Source organism: Centroberyx gerrardi, chromosome 22, assembly GCF_048128805.1.
Source record: "Centroberyx gerrardi isolate f3 chromosome 22, fCenGer3.hap1.cur.20231027, whole genome shotgun sequence".
Classification (NCBI taxonomy): domain Eukaryota; kingdom Metazoa; phylum Chordata; class Actinopteri; order Beryciformes; family Berycidae; genus Centroberyx; species Centroberyx gerrardi.
This window is the reverse complement of record NC_136018.1, coordinates 104,952-126,681: the sequence shown is the minus strand read 5'-3', so window position 1 is coordinate 126,681 and position 21,730 is coordinate 104,952. Positions and strand designations below refer to the sequence as shown.

Below are 21,730 nucleotides of genomic sequence, written 5' to 3'. Positions count from 1 at the left end.
TTGAATTGATGTCAGAGGTGAGCATTGCTTCCTGTGAAGAATGAATGGAATTATTTGGCCATACCATCTCAATTTGGCCATACCAGCGATAATTGTAATGTAGGCCTAATCGGAAATTTGATTGTAATTTTGTGCTTAATGCATTGAGTCAAATTTTATATTTCATGCAAGATGTGGCCTTTCTTATTCCATAGTACCAGTCGAGCTGTTTATGTGGTTTGCCTGATTTTGTCCTATGAAAATCCAAGGAATTTTAGCTTCCCCATGTGTGATGCCCTAGGCCTATGTGTACAGAACATACAGATTAGGATAAGAACAGAACCAGCTGTTCTCCTTATCAAAAACTCCAGATGCAGGATCCAGATGGACAGAAAAAGTGACAGTGTGCAACATCACATGCATTGTTGTCTGTCTTTACTAGAACTAATGATATGAATAAAACATTTATGTTTCCAGAGGTCAGTACCACAGGCAGAGAGCAGAGTCTCCAGTACCCAGCTGTCTGTCTATGAAGAGTGACCGGTCCAAAGATATTCCTCTAGCCTTCAGTAATGAACCTGGACCTTCAGACACAAAGTAAGTGAACTGGTTATACTGGAAGCCTACCTGATGAAACCTGATTAAATCAGAAAGAAGGAAAAATACTGCTGTCAGTTAGAATCGCTATGAGAGGATTGTATTCATGAAGCAAAACTAGTAATGAGGATATCAAGGAAAGACACATGAAAAATAACTGCTCACTGCTTTACAATACAACTGTTCTCACCAAATTGGATCTTCATTAGGAATTCGTAAGCTAGAAACAAACTGTTGTTGTATTCACATGATATTAATAAAAAGATCTTGTTGTTTCCAGAGGTCAGGACCGGAGCCAGAGAGCAGAGTCTGCAGCACCCAGCTGTCTGTCTATGAAGAGTGACCGGTCCAAAGATATTCCTCTAGCCTTCAGTAATGAACCTGGACCTTCAGACACAAAGTAAGAGGACTGGTTATACTGGAAGTCTACCTGATGGAATATGACTAAGGAAAAATTTTCTGTCATTTAGAATTGTTTCCCTTTACGTTTGCATTCCACACTATAAGAGGATTGTATTCATGAAGCTCATAGTAAGGATATGGAGGAAAGACACTGGAAAGAGAAAAATACCTGATCTGCAATACTATACTAGAATAATAAGTTTTTCAACCAAAATGGATCTGGATTATTTGGTGTTTTTTCAGCAAAATACCTGACAACTTGCATGTTGGAATTTACACTCACAGAAAATATTCACACATCTGTTCTAAATTTGCGTTCACAGTAAAGATTTACTGATGTGCAAGTCAAAATCTAAATGAATGCACTAGAAGCAGCAAAATTGTAATATATTTTCTCACATTTTTCTAGTACAAGTCTTTCTCAAGTCTGCTGTTACATCCTCGCCATCTTGCGCATTACAAATGTTGAATCTACATGCTCACAGTTTTTGTACAATCGTTGTGGTGCACTTGGAGCAGAAATTATTTGTAGATACTAAAATGCAACAAAGTAAACTTTTCTTCTGTGGTTCGGATTAAAGAAAACCAGCTATAAGTGTGATACAACACGCCCACAGGAAATGGTTTACGCCCTAAAACATCCCAACATCAATGAAAAGACAATTTCAAGCAAACAGGAGATTCACACATATAAGAATAATAATAAACTTTATTTGTAAAGCACTTTTCAAAAACAAGAGTTTACAAAGTGCTGAACAGAAAGAAATAAAATAAAATACGTTAAAACACGCAATAAAATAACAATGACAATAAAATACAATAAAGCACAATAAAACACAATAAAACACAGGTTAATAAGAAGGAAAAGCCAAGCAATAGAGGTGAGTTTTTAACCGTGATTTAAAAACATCCACCGATTCAGCCATTCTGACATTGTATGGTAAACTTTTCCATAGTTTGGGGGTTAAAGCAGCAAAAGCTGGTCTCCCTTTGATTTGAGCTTAGTTGGAGGGACAGCTAAAAGACCTCGGTCTGACGAGCAAAGACTCCTTGCGGTATGGTAGAGTTTTAGAAGTTCAACAATATATATTGGAGCTCTGCCACGCAAGCCCTTGTAAGTAATTAAGAGAATTTTTAAATCAATCCTGAAAACGTACTGGGAGCCAATGTAAAGAGGCTAAGACAGGGGTGATATGAGCAGAATGTTTAGTCTTAGTTAGGAGTCTGGCAGCGGAATTTTGGACAAGCTGTAGTTGATTTAAAGATGACTGAGTCAAGCAAGTAAAAAGTGCATTACAGTAATCTAAACGGGATGTGACCAAGGCATGAATGACTTTCTCTGTATCTTGAAATGACAGGATGGGGCTGATCTTGGCAATATTCCTAAACTGAAAAAAGCATGATTGGACCAGTTTTGTGATATGATGATTAAAGTACAAACTGGAATCAAAATAAAATCCTAAATTCTTAGATACTGGCCTTACAAGGCTAGATAAGGAGCCCAGGGATTGTTGAACTGCTTGCGTAGTAGGGTCAGAACCAATGATTTCAATTTCTGTCTTATCAGCATTCAACTGGAGAAAGTTTTGGGCCATCCATGCCTTGATGTCAAGAAGGCAATTGTGTAAGATAGACAGTCTGCTAAAATCATTTGATTTAAAAGAAAGATACAGCTGCGTATCATCAGCATAAAAATGGAAAGAAATATTGTGCTGTCTAATAACATGCCCCAAAGGTAACATGTAAAGAGAAAACAGGATAGGCCCAAGAATGGAACCTTGAGGCACTCCACAAGAAATCTGACGTTCAGATGAGGAGAAATTGCCAATGGACACTGAAAACGTCCTTTTGGAAAGATATGAAATGAACCAGTCGAGAGCTAAACCAGAGATACCAACACACTTGTGTAATCTGTTGATTAGGATGTTATGATCGATGGTGTCAAATGCGGCACTTAGGTCCAGCAGTACCAACACTGAACAATTGCCCGCATCCGCATCCATCAAGATGTCATTTGTGACATGGAGCAGGGCGGTCTCTGTGCTGTGGTACTGGCGCAAACCTGACTGAAATTTCTCAAAAACATTGTTTTGCTCTACCACTTCCAGGAGCTGTGTTGCGACTGCTTTTTCTAATATTTTAGATATATATGGTAATTTGGAGATGGGTCTAAAATTGTTCAGAAGTTGAGGGTCAGTTTTAGGTTTCTTTGGACACTAGCATATTTAAAACAGTCTGGAACACAGCCGGTGGAAAGTGAACTGTTTATGATGGCAAGTAAACTAGGGCCAATTGCTCCCAAAACCTTTTTCAGGAAATTTGATGGCAGAACATCCCGAGGGCTAGAGGATATTCTCATGTGAGAAACCATATCAGTGAGGACTTGCATTGAAATTGGGGAAAATTGGCTAAGTAATACTCTTGCATCTTTAACTTTTTGATTGTAAATGTAGATGTACATATAGACACTGCCTGATAATGTAGATGTAATGTAGTGGAATATTGGCTATAACTCTTTATTTTCAGACACTCTAACTGTTGTGATCAATCTCTGTTACCTGCTAACACCAGGTTATCAAGAATGGAATGTATTTATTTAACAATGACTGCCAGGCAATATCTGTGCTCTTTTCCAAATTTCAGTAAAGTTGATGATAGGACTGCATGCTGTATGTTTTGAGACTAGCATTCATTAATAACAATTAGATATGAAACAAACCAGAAATAATGCTACAATATTGCATTCATCCATGATCGCCACAGTACTTTTATCCATGATGGGTAACTTGGTGCAGTGTTGACTGATTAAACTACAACTATGGTAAGAGATAGACATTTGAAAATCAAATTTACATGTTGTGGCAGCATGATGCTTTCTGACTATGTAGATAGTACTGGCAAAATATTGATATTTAGTTTTCAATTTCAATGAAACATATTAGTTAAAACCTAAAATGTTTTCTATTGAGTCATACTGAATTGTGTTCACAATTGTGTTCTGTCTCCACAGACAGAAGAGGAGTCGTGGTGTTGTGAAGGAGCAGCTGTCCTGCTGTGCATTGTGTCAGGAGGTCCTGAGGGATCCAGTCTCTACCAGCTGTGGACACTGGTTCTGCAGACAGTGCATCACCTCATACTGGGACCAGTCTGGTTCATCAGGAGACTCCGCCTGTCCCCAGTGTGGAGAAAGATCCAGAACAAGACCTGGACTGCAGACACCCAGTCAAACCAGCATTGCACAAAGTAAGACTGGGAGTCTGTCTACTGTTGTCATATTTTGTAAAACAGGATTCAGTAACATACTGTATTTGTTAAACACTTGCTCATTCTTTCTTCTCTTCCAGTGGACAGCGGTCCGCAGGAGGTTTTAGACGAGCATAAGATCAGTCTGAGAAGGAGATGTGAATTTGTGACAGAAGGAACTGCTGAAGCAGGAACTGGAACCCCCCTCAACAGGATCTACACTGAGCTCTACATCACAGAGGGACAGAGTGAAGAGGTTAATACCCAACATGAGGTGTGGCAGCTGGAGACAGCATCCAAGATGAAGACCCTCCATGGCATTACAATCAAGTGCCACGACATCTTTAAACCCTTACCTGGCCAAGAGACACACATCAGAGTAGTTCTGACGAAGGGCGTTGCTGGCATTGGAAAAACCTTCTCAGTGCAGAAGTTCACTCTGGACTGGGCAGAGGGCTTGGAAAATCAAGATGTCAGTCTTGTGATTCTGCTTTCGTTCCGGGAGCTGAACTTGATCAAAGATGAGCAGTACAGTCTTCTCATGCTGCTCCATGTTTTCCATCCAACATTACAGACGGTCACAGCAGAGAAGCTCTCTGTCTGTAAAGTTGTGTTCATCTTTGACGGCCTGGATGAAAGCAGACTTTTATTGGATTTCCAGAACAATGAGGTCGTGTCTGATGTCACACAGACATCATCAGTAGACGTGCTGTTGACAAACCTCATCGAGGGGAATCTGCTTCCCTCGGCTCTCCTCTGGATAACTTCCCGACCTGCAGCAGCCAATCAGATCCCTCCTACATGTGTTGACAGGGTAACAGAAGTACGAGGGTTCACTGACCCCCAGAAGGAGGAGTACTTCAGGAGGAGATCCAGTGATGAGGAGCTGTCCAGCAGAATCATCTCACACATCAAGGCATCCAGGAGCCTCCACATCATGTGCCACATCCCAGTCTTCTGTTGGATCACTGCTACAGTTCTGGAGCACATGTTGACTACAGACCAGAGAGGAGAGCTGCCCAAGACCCTGACTGAGATGTACTCACACTTCCTGCTAGTTCAGACAAAGAGGAAGAAGCAGAAGTATGATGAGAGACATGAGATGAGTCAACAGGAGCTGATGGAGACTGATAGGGAAGTTCTTCTGAAGCTGGGGAAGCTGGCGTTTGAACATCTGGAGAAAGGCAACCTCATGTTCTACCAAGAAGACCTGGAGGAGTGTGGTCTTGATGTCAGAGAGGCCTTGGTGTTCTCAGGAGTGTGCACAGAGATCTTCAAAAGAGAGTGTGTGCTCTTCCGGAGAACGGTCTACTGCTTTGTTCATCTGAGCATTCAGGAGTTTCTCGCTGCAGTCTACATGTTCCACTGTTACACAAACAGGGACATGAAGGTACTGGAGGCATTCCTGGCAGAGCCAGAGTATGACAACAGTGAATTATTACTGGATTTTGATGATGGTGATTTTGGTAAATATGATAGTGACTCGCCCCTGGATATCTTCCTGGACAAAGCCATGTGTAAAGCCCTGAAGAGTAAAAGTGGCCACCTGGACCTCTTTGTCCGCTTCCTTCATGGTCTCTCACTGGAGTCCAACCAGAGTCTCTTAGGAGGCCTGCTGGGTCAGACAGAGAGCAGACCAGAAAGCATCCAGAAAGCCATCAGCAACCTGAAGAAGATGAGCACTGACCTTACCCCTCCTGACAGAAGCATCAACATCTTCCACTGTTTGATGGAGATGAACGACCAGTCAGTACATCAGGAGATCCAAGAGTTTCTGAAGTCAGAGAACAGATCAGAGAAGAAACTCTCTGAGATCCACTGCTCAGCTCTGGCCTACATGCTGCAGATGTCAGAGGAGGTTCTGGATGTGTTGGACCTGAAGGCGTACAACACATCAGTGGAGGGACGAATGAGGCTGATTCCAGCTGTGAGGAACTGCAGGAAGGCTCGGTCAGTCCTGATGCGAATATCATATACAACAGTGTAGAGAATAATACCTGATTCCATAAGCCATAACAATTACAGTAAAGATATAAATATAAAATGGAACCTGGGAGTTTGAGGGTTCTGTGCAGTATCTTAGCTGTTCCTAGGACTGCACTCCTCTGGATGGAGATCCCAGATGTTGTTCTGGTTATCTGTTGGAGCCACTCTCCCAACTTGAGGGTCAGAGAGGATGAGGTAGTAGGCAATGAGGTCATTAGGGCTCTTAGATTTTGATCATTTCCTCTCATCTGCTCGAAGTTCTGTGAGTTTGCAGAAATTCAGACAGCCAAGGAGTGGGTGGAGAGGATCGAGCTGGTCTAGTGGTGAACAGGCAGAGAGAGTCTAGAGAGGAGGAGAGAAAGGAGAAAAGAGTAGAGGAGGTCTGCTCAGTGGACAGGAGAGAGAACTGCTCAGCTGAGGGAAGCGAGGAAAGAATAGCAGAAGAGAACAAGGTAGGTGAGAGAGATTTTAGGTTGCACCAGGTGGTGATGGTGTGAGTGGACGCTAAGTGAGAGGGGGAGGATGAGATGGGAAGGGAGAAGAATATAAAGTGATGGTCAGATACAAGAAGAGGGGTGAAGGTAGGTTGAAAGTAATGAATAGAGGAGAGGGGGACGCACACCAGTATTTGAGAGGTGCTGATCACATAAGGTTGTAAGGTTGTAAGTAAACCAGGATCTGATGTAGATAAGGTCAAGCAGGTTCCCTGCCTTGTGCGTTGGAGGAGATTGACAAAGGGTAAGGTCAAAAGATCAGAAAAAGTTAAAGGACAGAGATTGCAGTTTTTATGACTGGATGTTAAAGTCACCCAGAAGTATGAGTGGAGTGCCATCTTCAGGAAAAAAAGGTGACAAGGGCATCAATCTTATCAAGGAAGTCACCAAGCTGACCAGGTGGGCGATAGATCACCACAATGTGGAGCTTGACAGGAAGAGATATAGAAACTGCATAACTGCATGGAATTCAAATGTGAACATTAAAGGATAAGGCCGGTGTTTTTTAATGCATTGCTTACCGTCAACAAATCCTATGAAAATAACAAAATCAACAATGCGTTTGCTCTACTCCCGTTACTTTCTGACTTCCCACGTACCGTTTTTAGCCGTCAACCCGGAAGTCATTGGCTCCAATTGTAAGCTAAAAACCTTTAAATACAGCTCACAAAGACATAGTTTCCATTTTAAAAATCGCTAACTGTTACCATGAAAAGTCAGGCTGTTGTAGTTATTACCAAATCAAATTCAAATGGGAACAAATTCTTCATTACGCCGGGGACTATTTTCGGTGCTACGGAACTACTTTCCTGAGAGAATTGTTTGAGGAAAAAGTCTTAGCATTTTTATACATTTATATGGCTAAAATATGGAACAGACGGATGCAAAATAAAAAATAGTAGCTCAACAGTGCCCCCATGTCGCCCTAGATCTCTGAGAGCCAATTGCCAAGCACCCTGGTCGTCATTCTGATGAGCTGTCCATTGCAGCATCAGACGACTTAGACCGACTGTCAGACCCTCCACATGGGTTGCCAGTGCTTCCAGACTTTATGACTGAATTGCAGTCATCTTGGATGTTGCCTAGTTCCTTTACTCTCCCCAGGACTCAGCTGGCCAATCACGCTGATGTTGCAGCCTGTGGGGTTGCTTCTGCCCCTCAAGTTGGCCCTACTTTTTCACTGCTGGTAGGGCTACTTCCATTGCTGGCAAAGATTCATGTCACTTCAACCACCAATAGCTAGCTGTGTGAAGCCTATCAGGCATCAACATTGTTGGCTACACTGGGATTTACCCACTCCTTGCTGTTTGTCTATTTGAAGGGTCTGCTGCAGCATTTGTCCTCTACTGACCCAAGTGAAGTATCTGCAGAAATGCTTTGGGTAGTTGATATGCTGATGCAGGGGTCCAGTGCTCATGCTCAAGCCCTGGGGCAGTCCATGGCTTCCACAGTCACAGGCATGTCATCAAGTGTGGGTTTCTCAGTCCAACCTGTCTGATTTTCTTACTTGCCATAGCCTCTGTGAAGCATGTGGGAGAAAAGCAAACACTGTCTGTACACCTCTCATGCATGCACTTGGGTCAAAGGGCACTCTGCTGTCTTGCTTCTTCCTAATGCTGCTTTTTGACCCAAGGTCCTCTCGTGCTCCTTTGTTTGTCAGCCACTGGTTTTGCAGGCTTCCCATCCTCTCCCTCATAACTCTCCAAACTGCTGATGGGTCATTGGCTGAAAACTGGTTTTCCAACTTTGCAATGAAGTCCTGTTTGGCAGTTTTGATTTTTTTTTCCAGTCTGTATTAGGCCTGCTTGAAGATAATTTTATTTCCACTCCTATATGCTGCCTCCTTTTCCTTGAGTAGCCTCGCCAGCTCAGCTGTAAACCAGGGCTTGTTGTTGTTGTTGTTGTTGTTGTTGTATTTTAGTCCTAGTCTTTCTAGGAATACAGCTGTTAGGAAATCATAGTATGAATGTTGCTGGAAGTGGCATTACAATCCTTGCAGTCAAAGCAGCTCTGTAGTTCTTCAATAGCTGCATCGGTCCATCTTTTAGTTATGCTGACAACAGGCTTAGCGCTTTTTAGCTTCGACCTGTATGTCGGAATGAGATGTATTGTATTGTGGTCAGAACGTCCAAGAGCTGCATGGGGGCCCGAGCGAAAGGAGTCCTTCAAGTGTCCTCTAAATAGAGTTTCCAGGTCAGGGGAGCATGATTTTAGTAGCACTGTGACATCACTACACTAGCTTTCATTAATAAAGAAGCATATTCCACCTCCCTTCCTCCCTCTTCCCCGACAGCTGTGCGTCCCTGTCTGCTCTAATGAGTTAGAATCTCGATAGTTGTAGTGTGTTGTTATTCTAGTGCTTTTTATTGAGTTGTAGCTTGTCCATTTTATTGCACAGAGAATGTAGATTAGAGAGGAGCATACTCGGTAGTGGAGTTCATAGACCTCTCTTTCAGAAGGACACCAAGGCACCCGCTCTCTTTCCTCACCGGTGGAGTCTTCCAAGGAGTGCTGCGGCTCCCGGTATTAGTATGTTCAAATAATCAGTGGAGTTATTAAAAATTGGCGTTAGAGTCGGTGGAACTAAATCCCTAATTGCCAGTAGTTCCTCTCAAGAGAAAGTAATCATTCCATGACCACCAGAGACAAAAAAAACAAGACACAAGTACACAGGAGCAACACACCGTATCAGCCATCGCAGGCGCCAGCAGAAGATGCGGAAGATCATTATTGCTATTATGATGATGTTGATGAAGCTGTATAAATAGTGATTGGTATACTTTGTCTCTTCTCTCCTTTGATACTACATTGAATCTGTAATCACAGACTTTCGAGCTGTGAACTCGCAGACGTAGAGTGTGAAGTCCTGTTCTCAGCTCTGAAGTCCAACCCCTCCCATCTGATAGAGCTGGACCTGAGTAACAACATGGTGCTGGATCGAGGAATGCTGCTGCTGTCTGCTGGACTGGAGAGTCCACACTGTAGACTGGAGACTCTGAGGTCAGACAGGATTTTATTAGCTGTGTGTGTTATTGGTCTGTGCTGACAGACATGAACGTTATGGTGACATTTGATTTGAAGACGTCTGTATAAGGCTGATATTATGCTGATCCACATTGACTAACAAAATGGTAAAGTCAGTCTACTAGTATAATTTTATAGTCCATTGACTGGGGAATAGCAATGTTGAGCTACATATTTAAAAGTTAAGCAGATCTGATTACATTATTTATAGCTAAATGCTTTATTATTTATTTAGATTGAGGGCCCTCATGTTGTCAGCGATAAGCTGTGCTTCTCTGGCCTCAGCTCTGAAGTCAAACTACTCCCATCTGAGAGAGCTGGACCTGGGTTACAACCGTAAGCTGGAGGATTTCGGAGTGATACTGCTGTGTACTGGACTGGAGAGTCCACACTGTAGACTGGAGACTCTGAGGTCAGTTCACTTACTGTCTTTTACTCTTGTAGATCTTACATATTTTATGAGGTAAGGTTTATTATTTATTCTTGTATGCAGATCGTGGCTGGAAGATGATGTAAGGCAGGGCTATTTAACCATGTCACATGGGGGGCAAGTCTATGCAGGTTTTCATTCCAACCAGGTGATTTCAGTAATTAATACATGTTCTAATTAGTGAAATCACCTGGTTGGAATGAAAACCTGCATGGACTTGCCCCCCATGGGACATGGTTAAATACCTCTGATGTAGTGAACAAAAAGAATGCAAATTTTTAGTACAACCTGTCTGATTTGATATGTATCCTCTAATTACAGACTTGATAGCTGTGAACTGTCAGAGAGCTGCTGTGCTTCTCTGGCCTCAGCTCTGTCCAACTCCTCCCATCTGAGAGAGCTGGACCTGAGCTACAACAAGCTGCAGGATTTCGGAGTGATACTGCTGTGTACTGGACTGGAGAGTCCACACTGTAGACTGGAGACTCTGAGGTAGAGAATGTCTTTTCCTTCTGTGTGAAACTCGACTTGAACACCAGCAGTAGTTTGAGAAAGAGAAGCAGCAGGAGCACTGCTGGTCCCTCAAACCACCGGTGCTCATGGAAGGGAATACTATTAGGAGAAGAGGAAAAGTTATGACCAAAAACATTTGGCATAAATGATCCAGGTCCAGGCTCAGGGTAGGTTTGATAAATATAAAAGGCCTTCAATTACAGGGCTAGAAACATTAAAAATAAACACACCAACGCGTGTTTTATATTTATCAGATCTACAGTGAGTGTCTGGACCTGGATCATTTATGCCAATTGTTCTTGGTCATAACTTCTCCTCCTCCTCTTCTCCTGCCAGCAGTAGTTTGTTAAAATCCCCCTCTCTCTGCAGGCTGACAGACTGTCAGATCACAGATGAAGGCTGTGCTTCTCTGGCCTCAGCTCTGAAGTCCAACCCCTCCCATCTGAGAGAGCTGGACCTGAGTATCAACTATCTGCAGGATTCAGGAGTGAAGCTGCTGTCTGCTGGACTGGAGAGTCCACACTGTAGACTGGAGACTCTGAGGTCAGTAGAGGGTTGGAGTCAGTCCATGCTGACAACGTGCAGTTAGTCGCAGCATTGTAATAAACACAGTTAGTTTCAAACCAAAGATCTAGGATTTCATGGTAAATATCCAAACTTATCAATGGGCTGCTCTTCTCAGTGAAGGTGTGAGAGGAGAATGGTGATAGGTTTCAGGATTGGACAGAAAGCCAGGCAGAGAGAACAGTCAGCCAATCAGATCAGCCAGAAGTCTCTTGTGATCGTGTGTTTGAGTTGACTGTTGTTGTTGTGTTCATCTCTACAGGGTGGACAATAGAGAAGACTGGATTATAGCTGACAGTCTTACAAGATGTGAGTACTGAGACAGTATGAGCACACTGCTTATAGCTCTCTGTATCTCTCTGTCTCTCACACACACATGTGCGTACACACACACACACACACACACACACACACACATACACAGGTTACATTATGAGAATTAAAAAAATATTGCTTTTATCAATTTCAGTAACATGTTTTATCAATTTCAGTATCACACGCTATCTTCAGTATCTTATGTGATCCTTTGCAGGATCACATAAGATACTGAAGATAGCGTGTCCATATAAGAAGTGTGATCCTGTTTTTGGCAGGCGATTCATCTCCTCTTTATAGCAGAGCGGGTGCGTGCAGTTATCCAAGATGTTTGTGAAACGGACAAAGCCTGAGCTCAATTGATCAGATAATTTGATATAGCATGCGTGAAATGTACATCAGTGCACATGTATTAATCAAAAATAACAGTAAAGACATTAATATATCTGCTTCTAGTAATGATGCAAAAATGACCATCTGCAATATAGTGTGTTTCCACTGTGTATTTTTGTAAAATCTGCAAGCTGTGTGCGGAGGAAATAGACTCGACATTGAAACCATCACTGCAGATCAGTTAGCCATGAGCTTAGTGTGTTCACTCCAATCCATTAACATGAGCACTGAAAGGAAGCAGGCTACGATACACAGCTGATCCACTTCTGGTCTGCACAGGGCTTAAAGGAATAGTTCACCCAAAAATGAAAATTCTATTATTATCTAGTGACCCTGATGTCAGTTTTACATACAGGTGAAGTTTGTCGGAGACCGATCTTTAGAGTTCTGAAAAAATCAAAAAATGACCATAAAGTTACTCCATATAGCTTGTAGACAAACGATCTCAGAGTGAATAGAAACAACCTATACTTACACCATTATTTAGCGCAAATCTTCACTACAGCCGTGATTTGCGTAAAAATGGTCACACATGCACGCGCCCAGACCTCCTACGTTCATGTGAATCTCCCTGACTTCCTGTTTACACCCATTGTCATAGGTCTGTCACACAAACTGAAAGAACTCTGCTCAAAGTGACTTATAACTTTAGGTTACTTGTGTTCTCTGAGTAGCATGAGTGAGATGTCTCACTATGGGATACGCCCCCATGCGTATCTTCAGAAGCATTTATTCCACTACTTCAGCGCTGAGTGGCTGGCAGTTGTAACGTGTGCGTCAGGACCCTCCTCCTATAGGGCTGATGCTCCGTCACTCGTCATTCAAGAAAGCACACCTCTTCCCGTTCACCCCAGTAGCAAGAAGGGCGGTCTGGTGAGACATCTCACACCCAGTCTCCATTTCCCATAGTGAGACATCAAAATGAATGCTACTCAGAGAACTGGGGTTACGCAAGTAACCTAAAGTTCTCTGAGTAGCATTCGTTTTGATGTCTCATTATGGGATATGGAGACTCCCGTATTGCCAGACAAGCTTATCTCGAAGACTGACCACCAATACTCAGGTGTTGGATCAACCCGACTGCTCAGCCTCAGAGCCAACGCTCAGGACGGCATGAGCAATAGCCGGGCAGTGACATCCAACTTATAAAACCTCGCAAACGTGAGAGGCGAGGACAAGCTAGCCGCAGCACATATCTCCTGAATAGAGACCCCTTTAAACAGAGCCCAAGAGGTAGCCAAACCTCTGGTGGAATGTGCGCATAAACCAGCTGGGCCTGGAGATCCATGCTCAAATAGGCCAGTGCAATAGTCCCCAATCCAGTGGGAAAGCCTTTGCTTTGTGACAGGCTTACCTTGCAGGGCACAGCCCAAGACACAAACAACTGGTCCCCTTTACTGAAACCCCCAGTTCTATCTAAATATGCGCATAAAGCGTGCTCTGGGCACAACAGGTGCAGCCATCGTTGCTCAGGAGAGCTAAATGGCGAAGGTTGGAAAGCAACGGGCTCCACAAGCGAGCATGAGTTGACCTTGAGATGACCTTAGGGGCAAAAGCAGGGTTAGGTCATAGGGTAACCTGCAAATGCCCTGGGGAAAAAAGCATACATGCAGGATGCACCAACAGCACGTGAATATCACCCACACACTTTGCTGATGCCAAAGCCAACAATAGAGCTGTCTTAAACGACAATGGCTTCATGTCAATCTGCTCTATAGGCTCCAATACAACAGCCAAATCCCGTGCAGTGGAAACCGGCTCAGAGACCGGAGGCAGCCTCCGCGCTCCCCTCATGAACCAACAAACAAGGGGGTGCTGACCCACAATCTTGAACCCATAGCCAGAAGGCCTTCTTGGACCTTCATCTCGAGGTCTGGGAATCACCTGGGCAGCCATCTGTCCGGGAGACGGTTGTGCCGTAGGCGAGGGCCTTCTGGGGGAGATAGAGCTGCAACACCTCATCCTCCTTGTTTGCCTCGCACCGCTTCTGTATAGAAGCCAGTGTGGAACCAAAGATCCCTTCGGAGACCACGGGGACAACTAGGATGTCCTCCTCCTCCTTATCTGACAGGTTGGTCAGGTTGTGCCATCTGGTTTGCTCCTGTAACACCATAATCGCCTGCACAGCTCACCGCTGAACCTGGAGACAGATGTCGGCAACCATGGTTATTTCTTCCTTCACAGCTGGGTCAGGCTTTGCAGCCATGTCATCCTAGAGCTCCACCTGGTATGCTGTGAGAATCGATGTGACATTTAGGGCCCTCACCGCCACCTCTGCTGCCTTATACACCCTTTCAGTCATGGTGGACAGGAACTGGTCTTGCTTTGGAGGGCAGAGTCTGTGTTCTGGACGTAGCATCCGACAGCTTCGGGTGGAGGTGGGCCGCTATGGCCCGTGGATTGAAAAACGTAGAAAAATCGTCACGCGCTCACACGCTTAGGCGTAAGAGGATATTGCCTATATGTGACCTACTTACCAACTAATGTGCGTCTGCCTGCCTGTCTGCCTGCCTGCCTGCCTGCCTGCCTGCCTGCTGCAAAGGGTTAGGGTTTAAGTCACAGAAATTAGTACCAGTAGTACTTCCGGTTTAGCAATGTAGCCTTCAAAATAAAAGCATGGAAAATACGGTGTTTTGTGGTTTGCCAGTTGTCATTTCCCTTTTGCTTAGTTGAACAGGCATACAGTATACTGTCAACGTAGGCTACTTGTATGCTTGTCAGTACAGTATGAAATTGTTACACTGTAAGTGTACTACTGTAAGCCAGCAGCATTCTGGCTCCTAACAGAGGGGAATTTTTATTTATCACAGTAAAGACAATGAGCACTGCAGGCCTTAAGCAGACTATTTAATTGTCATCAGGAAAAAGGCTACAATGTACATAGGCTACATTTCAAATGCCGACCAGAAAATAATGTCAAGATAATACACAGTGTCGATAAGGTAAGAGAATTAATTCACATCGTTTATCATTTATTAAGCTACCTAAACACCAGAGGGCTGCGGCAGTTTGCTTCCCAACTCAATGTAACAACTTACCGATACTTTGTAGCCACACAGGAGAATTAGTATTATTGAACACAGCAGCAAATATAATTGTGATCATCTTACTCCTCACAACGAAGATCACTGAGCCACATGCGGCCATCGCGAATAAAAACCTTATGCATCAGTGAAAATAGTAAATGCATCAGATCCATGAATATCATATGAAATGAGCTTATAATACTTGATAAAAAACAGAAGTGAAATAATGTCTGGCTCCGAAATATGCAATCACAGTCAAAAGCAAAGCAGATGCTGGGTTTCAACTGTTCCAGCAGCTACCCAAGAACTTTATAATGTAGACATAGCTAGCTAATTAAAAAAAAACTATAAGTCAGTAGCCTATATGGCATAGTATATAGGCTAGTTTGTGTAAATATCATAATTTAGTCTGCAGCGCCTCTCAGCAGCAGCAGCGCTCTTTGTCCTCTCTCCCCCTCTGTCACCGTAAAACCAGTCAAACCCGCTGTTACTGAAGCTCTGAGAGGCGAGGGGGAAAACAACTGGCGGTCAATGTCGGCCAGAAGCTAAGGTCATCTCTACTTACCAGATAAACTTTTTTGTCTGACACTGACCGCATTTTTTATTTTACACACTGCCTTTCAGGGGTGCCGCATTTCTGACTTACGACTTATCTCCCATTTCCTATAGCCTACCTTACAGCGTTATATAGTACAAAATGATATAAAATAAACCATTTGAATAACATTTGTTAATGTCACCAAGCCTCCACCTGATACAGAAAAAATAACAATACAGACGTTTGTGTACATATTTTGCAAGAGCCTGATGCTGGTATTGCAATGTTTAATCAACTTACATTGGTTGTGGTGTGTGTAATTGCGCAGCGCTTTGGGAATGAGCACCACATTAGAGGCTGCAGATAGAACACACATAACTGGCGATTTCATCATCCGAAATGTATCATACAAACTGGATGACAGATATTTGTAAGAATAACCCCCGAATCTAGCCCAGTACAGACTACAATTACCTTTTACCTTCACATGCCTTAATCGCATTATAATCACATTATTATTGTGCAAAAACGTGTAATGTATGCTACACCTAACTGAAGACATTTCGCCTGGCACCACACCTACGCTACATGTGTGTAACGTCTGTGTGACCATTGTATGTCTATGGCAGATATTGGTGTGACGTTAGGCGTTTGGTCAGATCTTACAGGTATTGGTCAGGTGTCAGGCAGGCTTTTCAGTGACTGGAGCTCTAGTCCGCTGAAACAATCCACCCCTCATAGGAAGATGCCTCTGGTATGGGGGCCTTACTGGAATACGGGCAGTGCCGCCGTGAGACGGAAATCTCCTCCAGGAGCTCCGGGAAAGCCGGTGGGAGCTGCTTTGCAGCCGTCTTGGCCTGGGGCAATTTCTTCCCCTTATACATCAAACCTCCTGCGCGCACTTATTTGGACGTGCGAGCTTCATGATTGGCTCCGCGCGACCATTGGACCAGTGCTGCACGAAGTTTGTGCTCTCATTCCATTGGGCAAGATTTCTCAGTTCACTCTGCGCAAGGTTTTCATCCTACTGCCCACGATACAATATTTTCATTCCCTCTTGCACGAGGTTTCGAATACCTTTTGTCCACTTCCGCGCCTCATAGTATGTCCTGGAACAAGCAGCCGCTCTGGACTTCTCCAGAACTTCTAGATGGCTAATCCGTCTCTGGCTCTCACTCAAACCACTTTTTAAATATTGGCAGCTAGGTAACCAAAGACCTAAAAGGTAAGGTAGATCCAAATGAGGAAATTTCAGCAGAGCTATTTCAGTTTGCGTGACGTAGCCCTATGTTTGGCAGTGTAAACATGGAAGTGGAGGAGATTCACATGCGCGCCAGGTGGGTGCATGCACACGTGACCGTTTTTTGGAAAACAACAGCTGTAGTGAAGATTTGCACTAAATAATGGTGTAAATATCAATCTTTTCCATTCACTGTGCTGTCATTTGTCTTCAGAAGACATGGATTAGGCTGCATGAGCTGTATGGAGTTTTATGGCAATTTTTTGCCCTTTTTGGGACTCTAAAGAACTGGACCCTGCTGTGCTGGCAACCTCCCTGTGTGTTATATGGGCTAACACACTTCACCTGTGTTTCAACTGGCATAAGGGGAGTAGATCATTTTTGAGTGAACTATTCTAGTTGGAATATACCTGTCTTAATCAAAAAGTTTTGGATCGGCTTCTGATTATATCACCCCCATTTGTAAAGCACTTCTGATAACATATTTTTATCCGAAGGCCTTTTTATAATCACTCTACTCTCTTGTACTTGTATTTTATTTATTTATTTTAATGCAAACTTGTTTTATCTGACATTTTATCCAATGAATTTGGTGTGACTATGGTTAATTATGTTTTATCTTCACAATGCTTTTATCATCTTTTGTTTTGATCTCTTTGTGTGAAGCATTTTATAACATTTGCTATATACAAAAATATTATTATTATTATTATTATTATTATTATTATTATTATTATTATTATTATTCCTTTAAGTCCCTACTAGCCTTCATACTGGATGTGCTGATCTACTGATTGAGAAGTGATGAAGTGAGTCTCAGTAAATGATATTTTCTTTTGCCTGTTGTGTTTTCTTCTCCCCATCAGATGCCTGTCATCTCACACTGGATCCAAAAACAGCAAAGGGAAACCTCGATCTGTCTGAGGACAACAGAAAGGTGACGGTGTTGAGAGAGAAGCAGTCGAATCCTGATCATTCAGAGAGATCTAACCAGCACCGTCAGGTTCTGTGTGGAGAGGGTCTGACTGGGCGATGTTACTGGGAGGTAGAGCGTAGTCGAGAGGTTGTTATGGGAGTGAGTGACAATGTCCAGACCTGGACTCTGCAGTGCTTTGATAACAGCTACATTGCCAGACACAATGGGATTTCCACCACCATCCCTGTCCGTCCCTGTGGATCTAACAGAGTAGCAGTGTATCTGGACTGGTCTGCTGGGACTCTGTCCTTCTACAAAGTCTATTCTGACAAACTGAGACTCCTCCACACCTTCTGCTCCACATTCACTGAGCCCCTCTACCCTGGGTTTGGGTTTGGGTCTCATGGTTCTGGTGTGGTTCTGGTGCCAGTTTCTCAGGAACAAGCACTGGGTTGAAAGTATTTTGGAACATCTTAAGCAGTGGCTTGGCTGGTAATCAGATGAATAGGTTTCTAAAACTTTGTAACACTCTTGTTCATAAAATGTATATGTATGTAAATTGTAGTGTTGTCAAAAAATGCCTTTTAAGCTCCTTCCCCATTTTCTGATTGACTGTTTTTTGATTGCCTGTATCTATTGATCTCAAAGTCACACTGACAGCTTGTCTAACTCAGGAGAGTTTTCTGTCAATTACAGTTTTTCTCGATCTCTTACACACTATAACTGGGCCTATTAACTAAACATCCCAAACCATGACGCCATCTACCAGAAGACAGACCCATTTCCCAAAACTATAAACACTATTCCCCTGTTTCCACACATGATTCAGATTTGTTGAACTTTTTGTGAAAAACTCTACACACAAATCCCTTCATATATCACCGGCTGCACCATGTGCTCATTTAGAAAGCACTGGCATTCAATATCATTAACTCAAGTCATCACAGCTCGAACCCAATTAACACACAATTCCCCAGGTGGAAACACTAAGAGTCTAAACTGTTCACACACCAATCAGAAGCTCAGGATAGACAGATCAAAGGGCCGTGGGTCAGTTCACTTGTGTTGTGATGTGATGCTGATGAGACTCTCTGGCCTGACCCAGACCAGAGACGGGATGCTGAGGCAGAATAAATGTGATTTCTTTCTTTATGTACAAACTGTTTTTTTTTTCATTGGTTTATATCGGTAAATACATGGAAATTATTTTACTGTATTCTACGTTCTTTATCAGTTGCATATTTTTACAGTACATTTACTTTTTCACTCAATTTCAGTTTATTTTACTACAGTACATTGAGGAATTAAACATTTTGAAAATGTATACATGTGTTGTGTGTTTATATTGTGTTCATCATGTAAAGAGGTTGTTCTGGGGGAAACATAAGCTCCATTATTCATTGCAGTAACAGGTTTTTACGGTCGTGTTGTGAATTGATCTCAGCAGTGTGTAACGGCTGGTTTGTAGTGTGTGTGTGTTTGATGGCTGTTGTGTGATGTCTGAAGGCAAAGTTTGGTTTAGATGTAAGATCACATGGTTTTGAGTGGAGAGTTTGGTTTTGACATGGAAGTTTGAAGTTTGTGAAGATGAGTGTGCAGTTATGCATTTGTGTTTAGAGTTTTGGGAAATGGAGCATAATTTCAAGAAATGTGTCTTGGCAATCAAGAAAAACTGTAATAAAGTGACTATATACAACTAAATCAGCGTTAATGTTACTTTCATCGGTCATTTCCAACTCGTCAGTGGAATAGCGAGTACTGTTAATGAAGATGATCAGCCAGGACGATCTTATTTCAGATTACTTGGCCACAGTTAGCTAGGTTAGCTAGGGCCAATTGCTCCCAAAACCTTTTTCAGGAAATTTGATGGCAGAACATCACGAGGGTTAGAGGATATTCTCATGTGAGAAACCATATCAGTGAGGACTTGCATTGAAATTGGGGAAAATTGGCTAAGTAATACTCTTGCATCTTTAACTTTTTGATTGTAAATGTAGATGTACATATAGACACTGCCTGATAATGTAGATGTAATGTAGTGGAATATTGGCTATAACTCTTTATTTTCAGACACCCTAACTGTTGATCAATCTCTGTTACCTGCTAACACCAGGTTATCAAGAATGGAATGTATTTATTTAACAATGACTGCCAGGCAATATCTGTGCTCTTTTCCAAATTTCAGTAAAGTTGATGATAGGACTGCATGCTGTATGTTTTGAGACTAGCATTCATTAATAACAATTAGATATGAAACAAACCAGAAATAATGCTACAATATTGCATTCATCCATGATCGCCACAGTAACTTTTATCCATGATGGGTAACTTGGTGCAGTGTTGACTGATTAAACTACAACTATGGTAAGAGATAGACATTTGAAAATCAAATGTACATGTTGTGGCAGCATGATGCTTTCTGACTATGTAGATATACTGAACAAAAATATAAACGCAACACTTTTGTTTTTGCTCCCATTTTTCATGAGTTGAAATAAAAGATCTAAGACTTTTTCTATGCACACAAAAGGCTTATTTCTCTCAAATTTTGTTTATAAATTTGTTTAAATCCGTGTTAGTGAGCACTTCTCCTTTGCCAAGATAATCCATCCACCTGACAGGTGTGGCATATCAAGATGCTGATTAAACAGCATGATTACTGCACAGGTGTGCCTTGGGCTGGTCACAATAAAAGGCCACTCTAAAATGTGCAGTTTTATCTTGAAAAAATACATTTATTAGGCACTGAACTATGGATCTCACACTAGGGCTGTCTGCTGGACTGGAGAGTCCACACTGTAGACTGGAGACTCTGAGGTCAGTTCACTTACTGTCTTTTACTCTTGTAGATCTTACATATTTTATGAGGTAAGGTTTATTATTTATTCTTGTATGCAGATCGTGGCTGGAAGATGATGTAAGGCAGGGCTATTTAACCATGTCACATGGGGGGCAAGTCTATGCAGGTTTTCATTCCAACCAGGTGATTTCACTGATTAATACATGTTCTAATTAGTGAAATCACCTGGTTGGAATGAAAACCTGCATGGACTTGCCCCCCATGGGACATGGTTAAATACCTCTGATGTAGTGAATAAAAAGAATGCAAATTTTTAGTACAACCTGTCTGATTTGATATGTATCCTCTAATTACAGACTTGATTGCTGTGAACTGTCAGAGAGCTGCTGTGCTTTTCTGGCCTCAGCTCTGTCCAACTCCTCCCATCTGAGAGAGCTGGACCTGAGCTACAACAAGCTGCAGGATTCAGGAGTGAAGCTGCTGTGTACTGGACTGGAGAGTCCACACTGTAGACTGGAGACTCTGAGGTAGAGAATGTCTTTTCCTTCTGTGTGAAACTCGACTTGAACACCAGCAGTAGTTTGAGAAAGAGAAGCAGCAGGAGCACTGCTGGTCCCTCAAACCACCGGTGCTCATGGAAGGGAATACTATTAGATTATCGTGGCTTATATAAACCGGCAAGGAGGCACGCGCTCCGTAAAGTTATACAGACGGGCCCAGAGTCTGATACTGTGGAGCAGCGAGCGCCTGCTGTCATTACACGCGGCGCACGTCCCCGGCGTATTGAACAGCGGGGCGGATTTACTCTCCAGAGGAAATCCTCTCTACAGCGAGTGGAGGCTCAACACCGAAGTGCTTCGCCTGGTGTGGGAGAGATTTGGCCGAGCGTCCGTAGATCTCTTCGCATCGCACGAAAACGCGTAGTGTCCTCTGTTCTTTTCGTTAAGAAACAGAGATGCACCGCTAGGAGCGGACGCACTGGCTCACCCATGGTCAAACGCGCTGCTGTATGCATTCCCCCCGCTCAGCCTCATCACTCCCTCACGATACGCATCAGAGTGAGAGAGCAGCGGCTGTCTTTGATTCTGATAGCCCCGTATTGGCCCAGCAGACCGTGGATGGCGGAGCTGGTGCAGCTCCTTCACAGCCAGCCATGGCCACTGCTGCTATGAGACTTGGTGTCACAAGCGCACGGACAGATTTTTCACCCATACCCTGAACGACTGGCTCTCTGGGCTTGGTACGTGAGAGGGTAAATCTGAAAGAGTCG

At 43.1% G+C, this 21,730-nt stretch overlaps 1 protein-coding gene across 3 annotated transcripts in view; it reads left to right on the top strand.

Moving 5' to 3' along the window:
• Positions 1-19,339, top strand: part of LOC139932014 (protein NLRC3-like) — an 83,462-nt gene extending 64,123 nt beyond the window's left edge. Inside the window, exons 3-12 of one of the 3 annotated variants that reach the window (XM_078291340.1) lie at positions 457-576; positions 857-976; positions 3,989-4,221; positions 4,323-6,171; positions 9,528-9,701; positions 9,961-10,137; positions 10,477-10,647; positions 11,038-11,211; positions 11,495-11,541; positions 17,611-19,339. In XM_078291340.1, coding sequence (XP_078147466.1) covers positions 457-576; positions 857-976; positions 3,989-4,221; positions 4,323-6,171; positions 9,528-9,701; positions 9,961-10,137; positions 10,477-10,647; positions 11,038-11,211; positions 11,495-11,541; positions 17,611-18,116 — 3,571 coding nt within the window. In that variant the 3' untranslated portion in view covers positions 18,117-19,339. The remainder of the gene's footprint in view (positions 1-456; positions 577-856; positions 977-3,988; positions 4,222-4,322; positions 6,172-9,527; positions 9,702-9,960; positions 10,138-10,476; positions 10,648-11,037; positions 11,212-11,494; positions 11,542-17,610) is intronic. The other 2 variants (XM_078291345.1, XM_078291344.1) reach the window with 2 other exon arrangements.
• Positions 19,340-21,730: the final 2,391 nt, after the last annotated feature.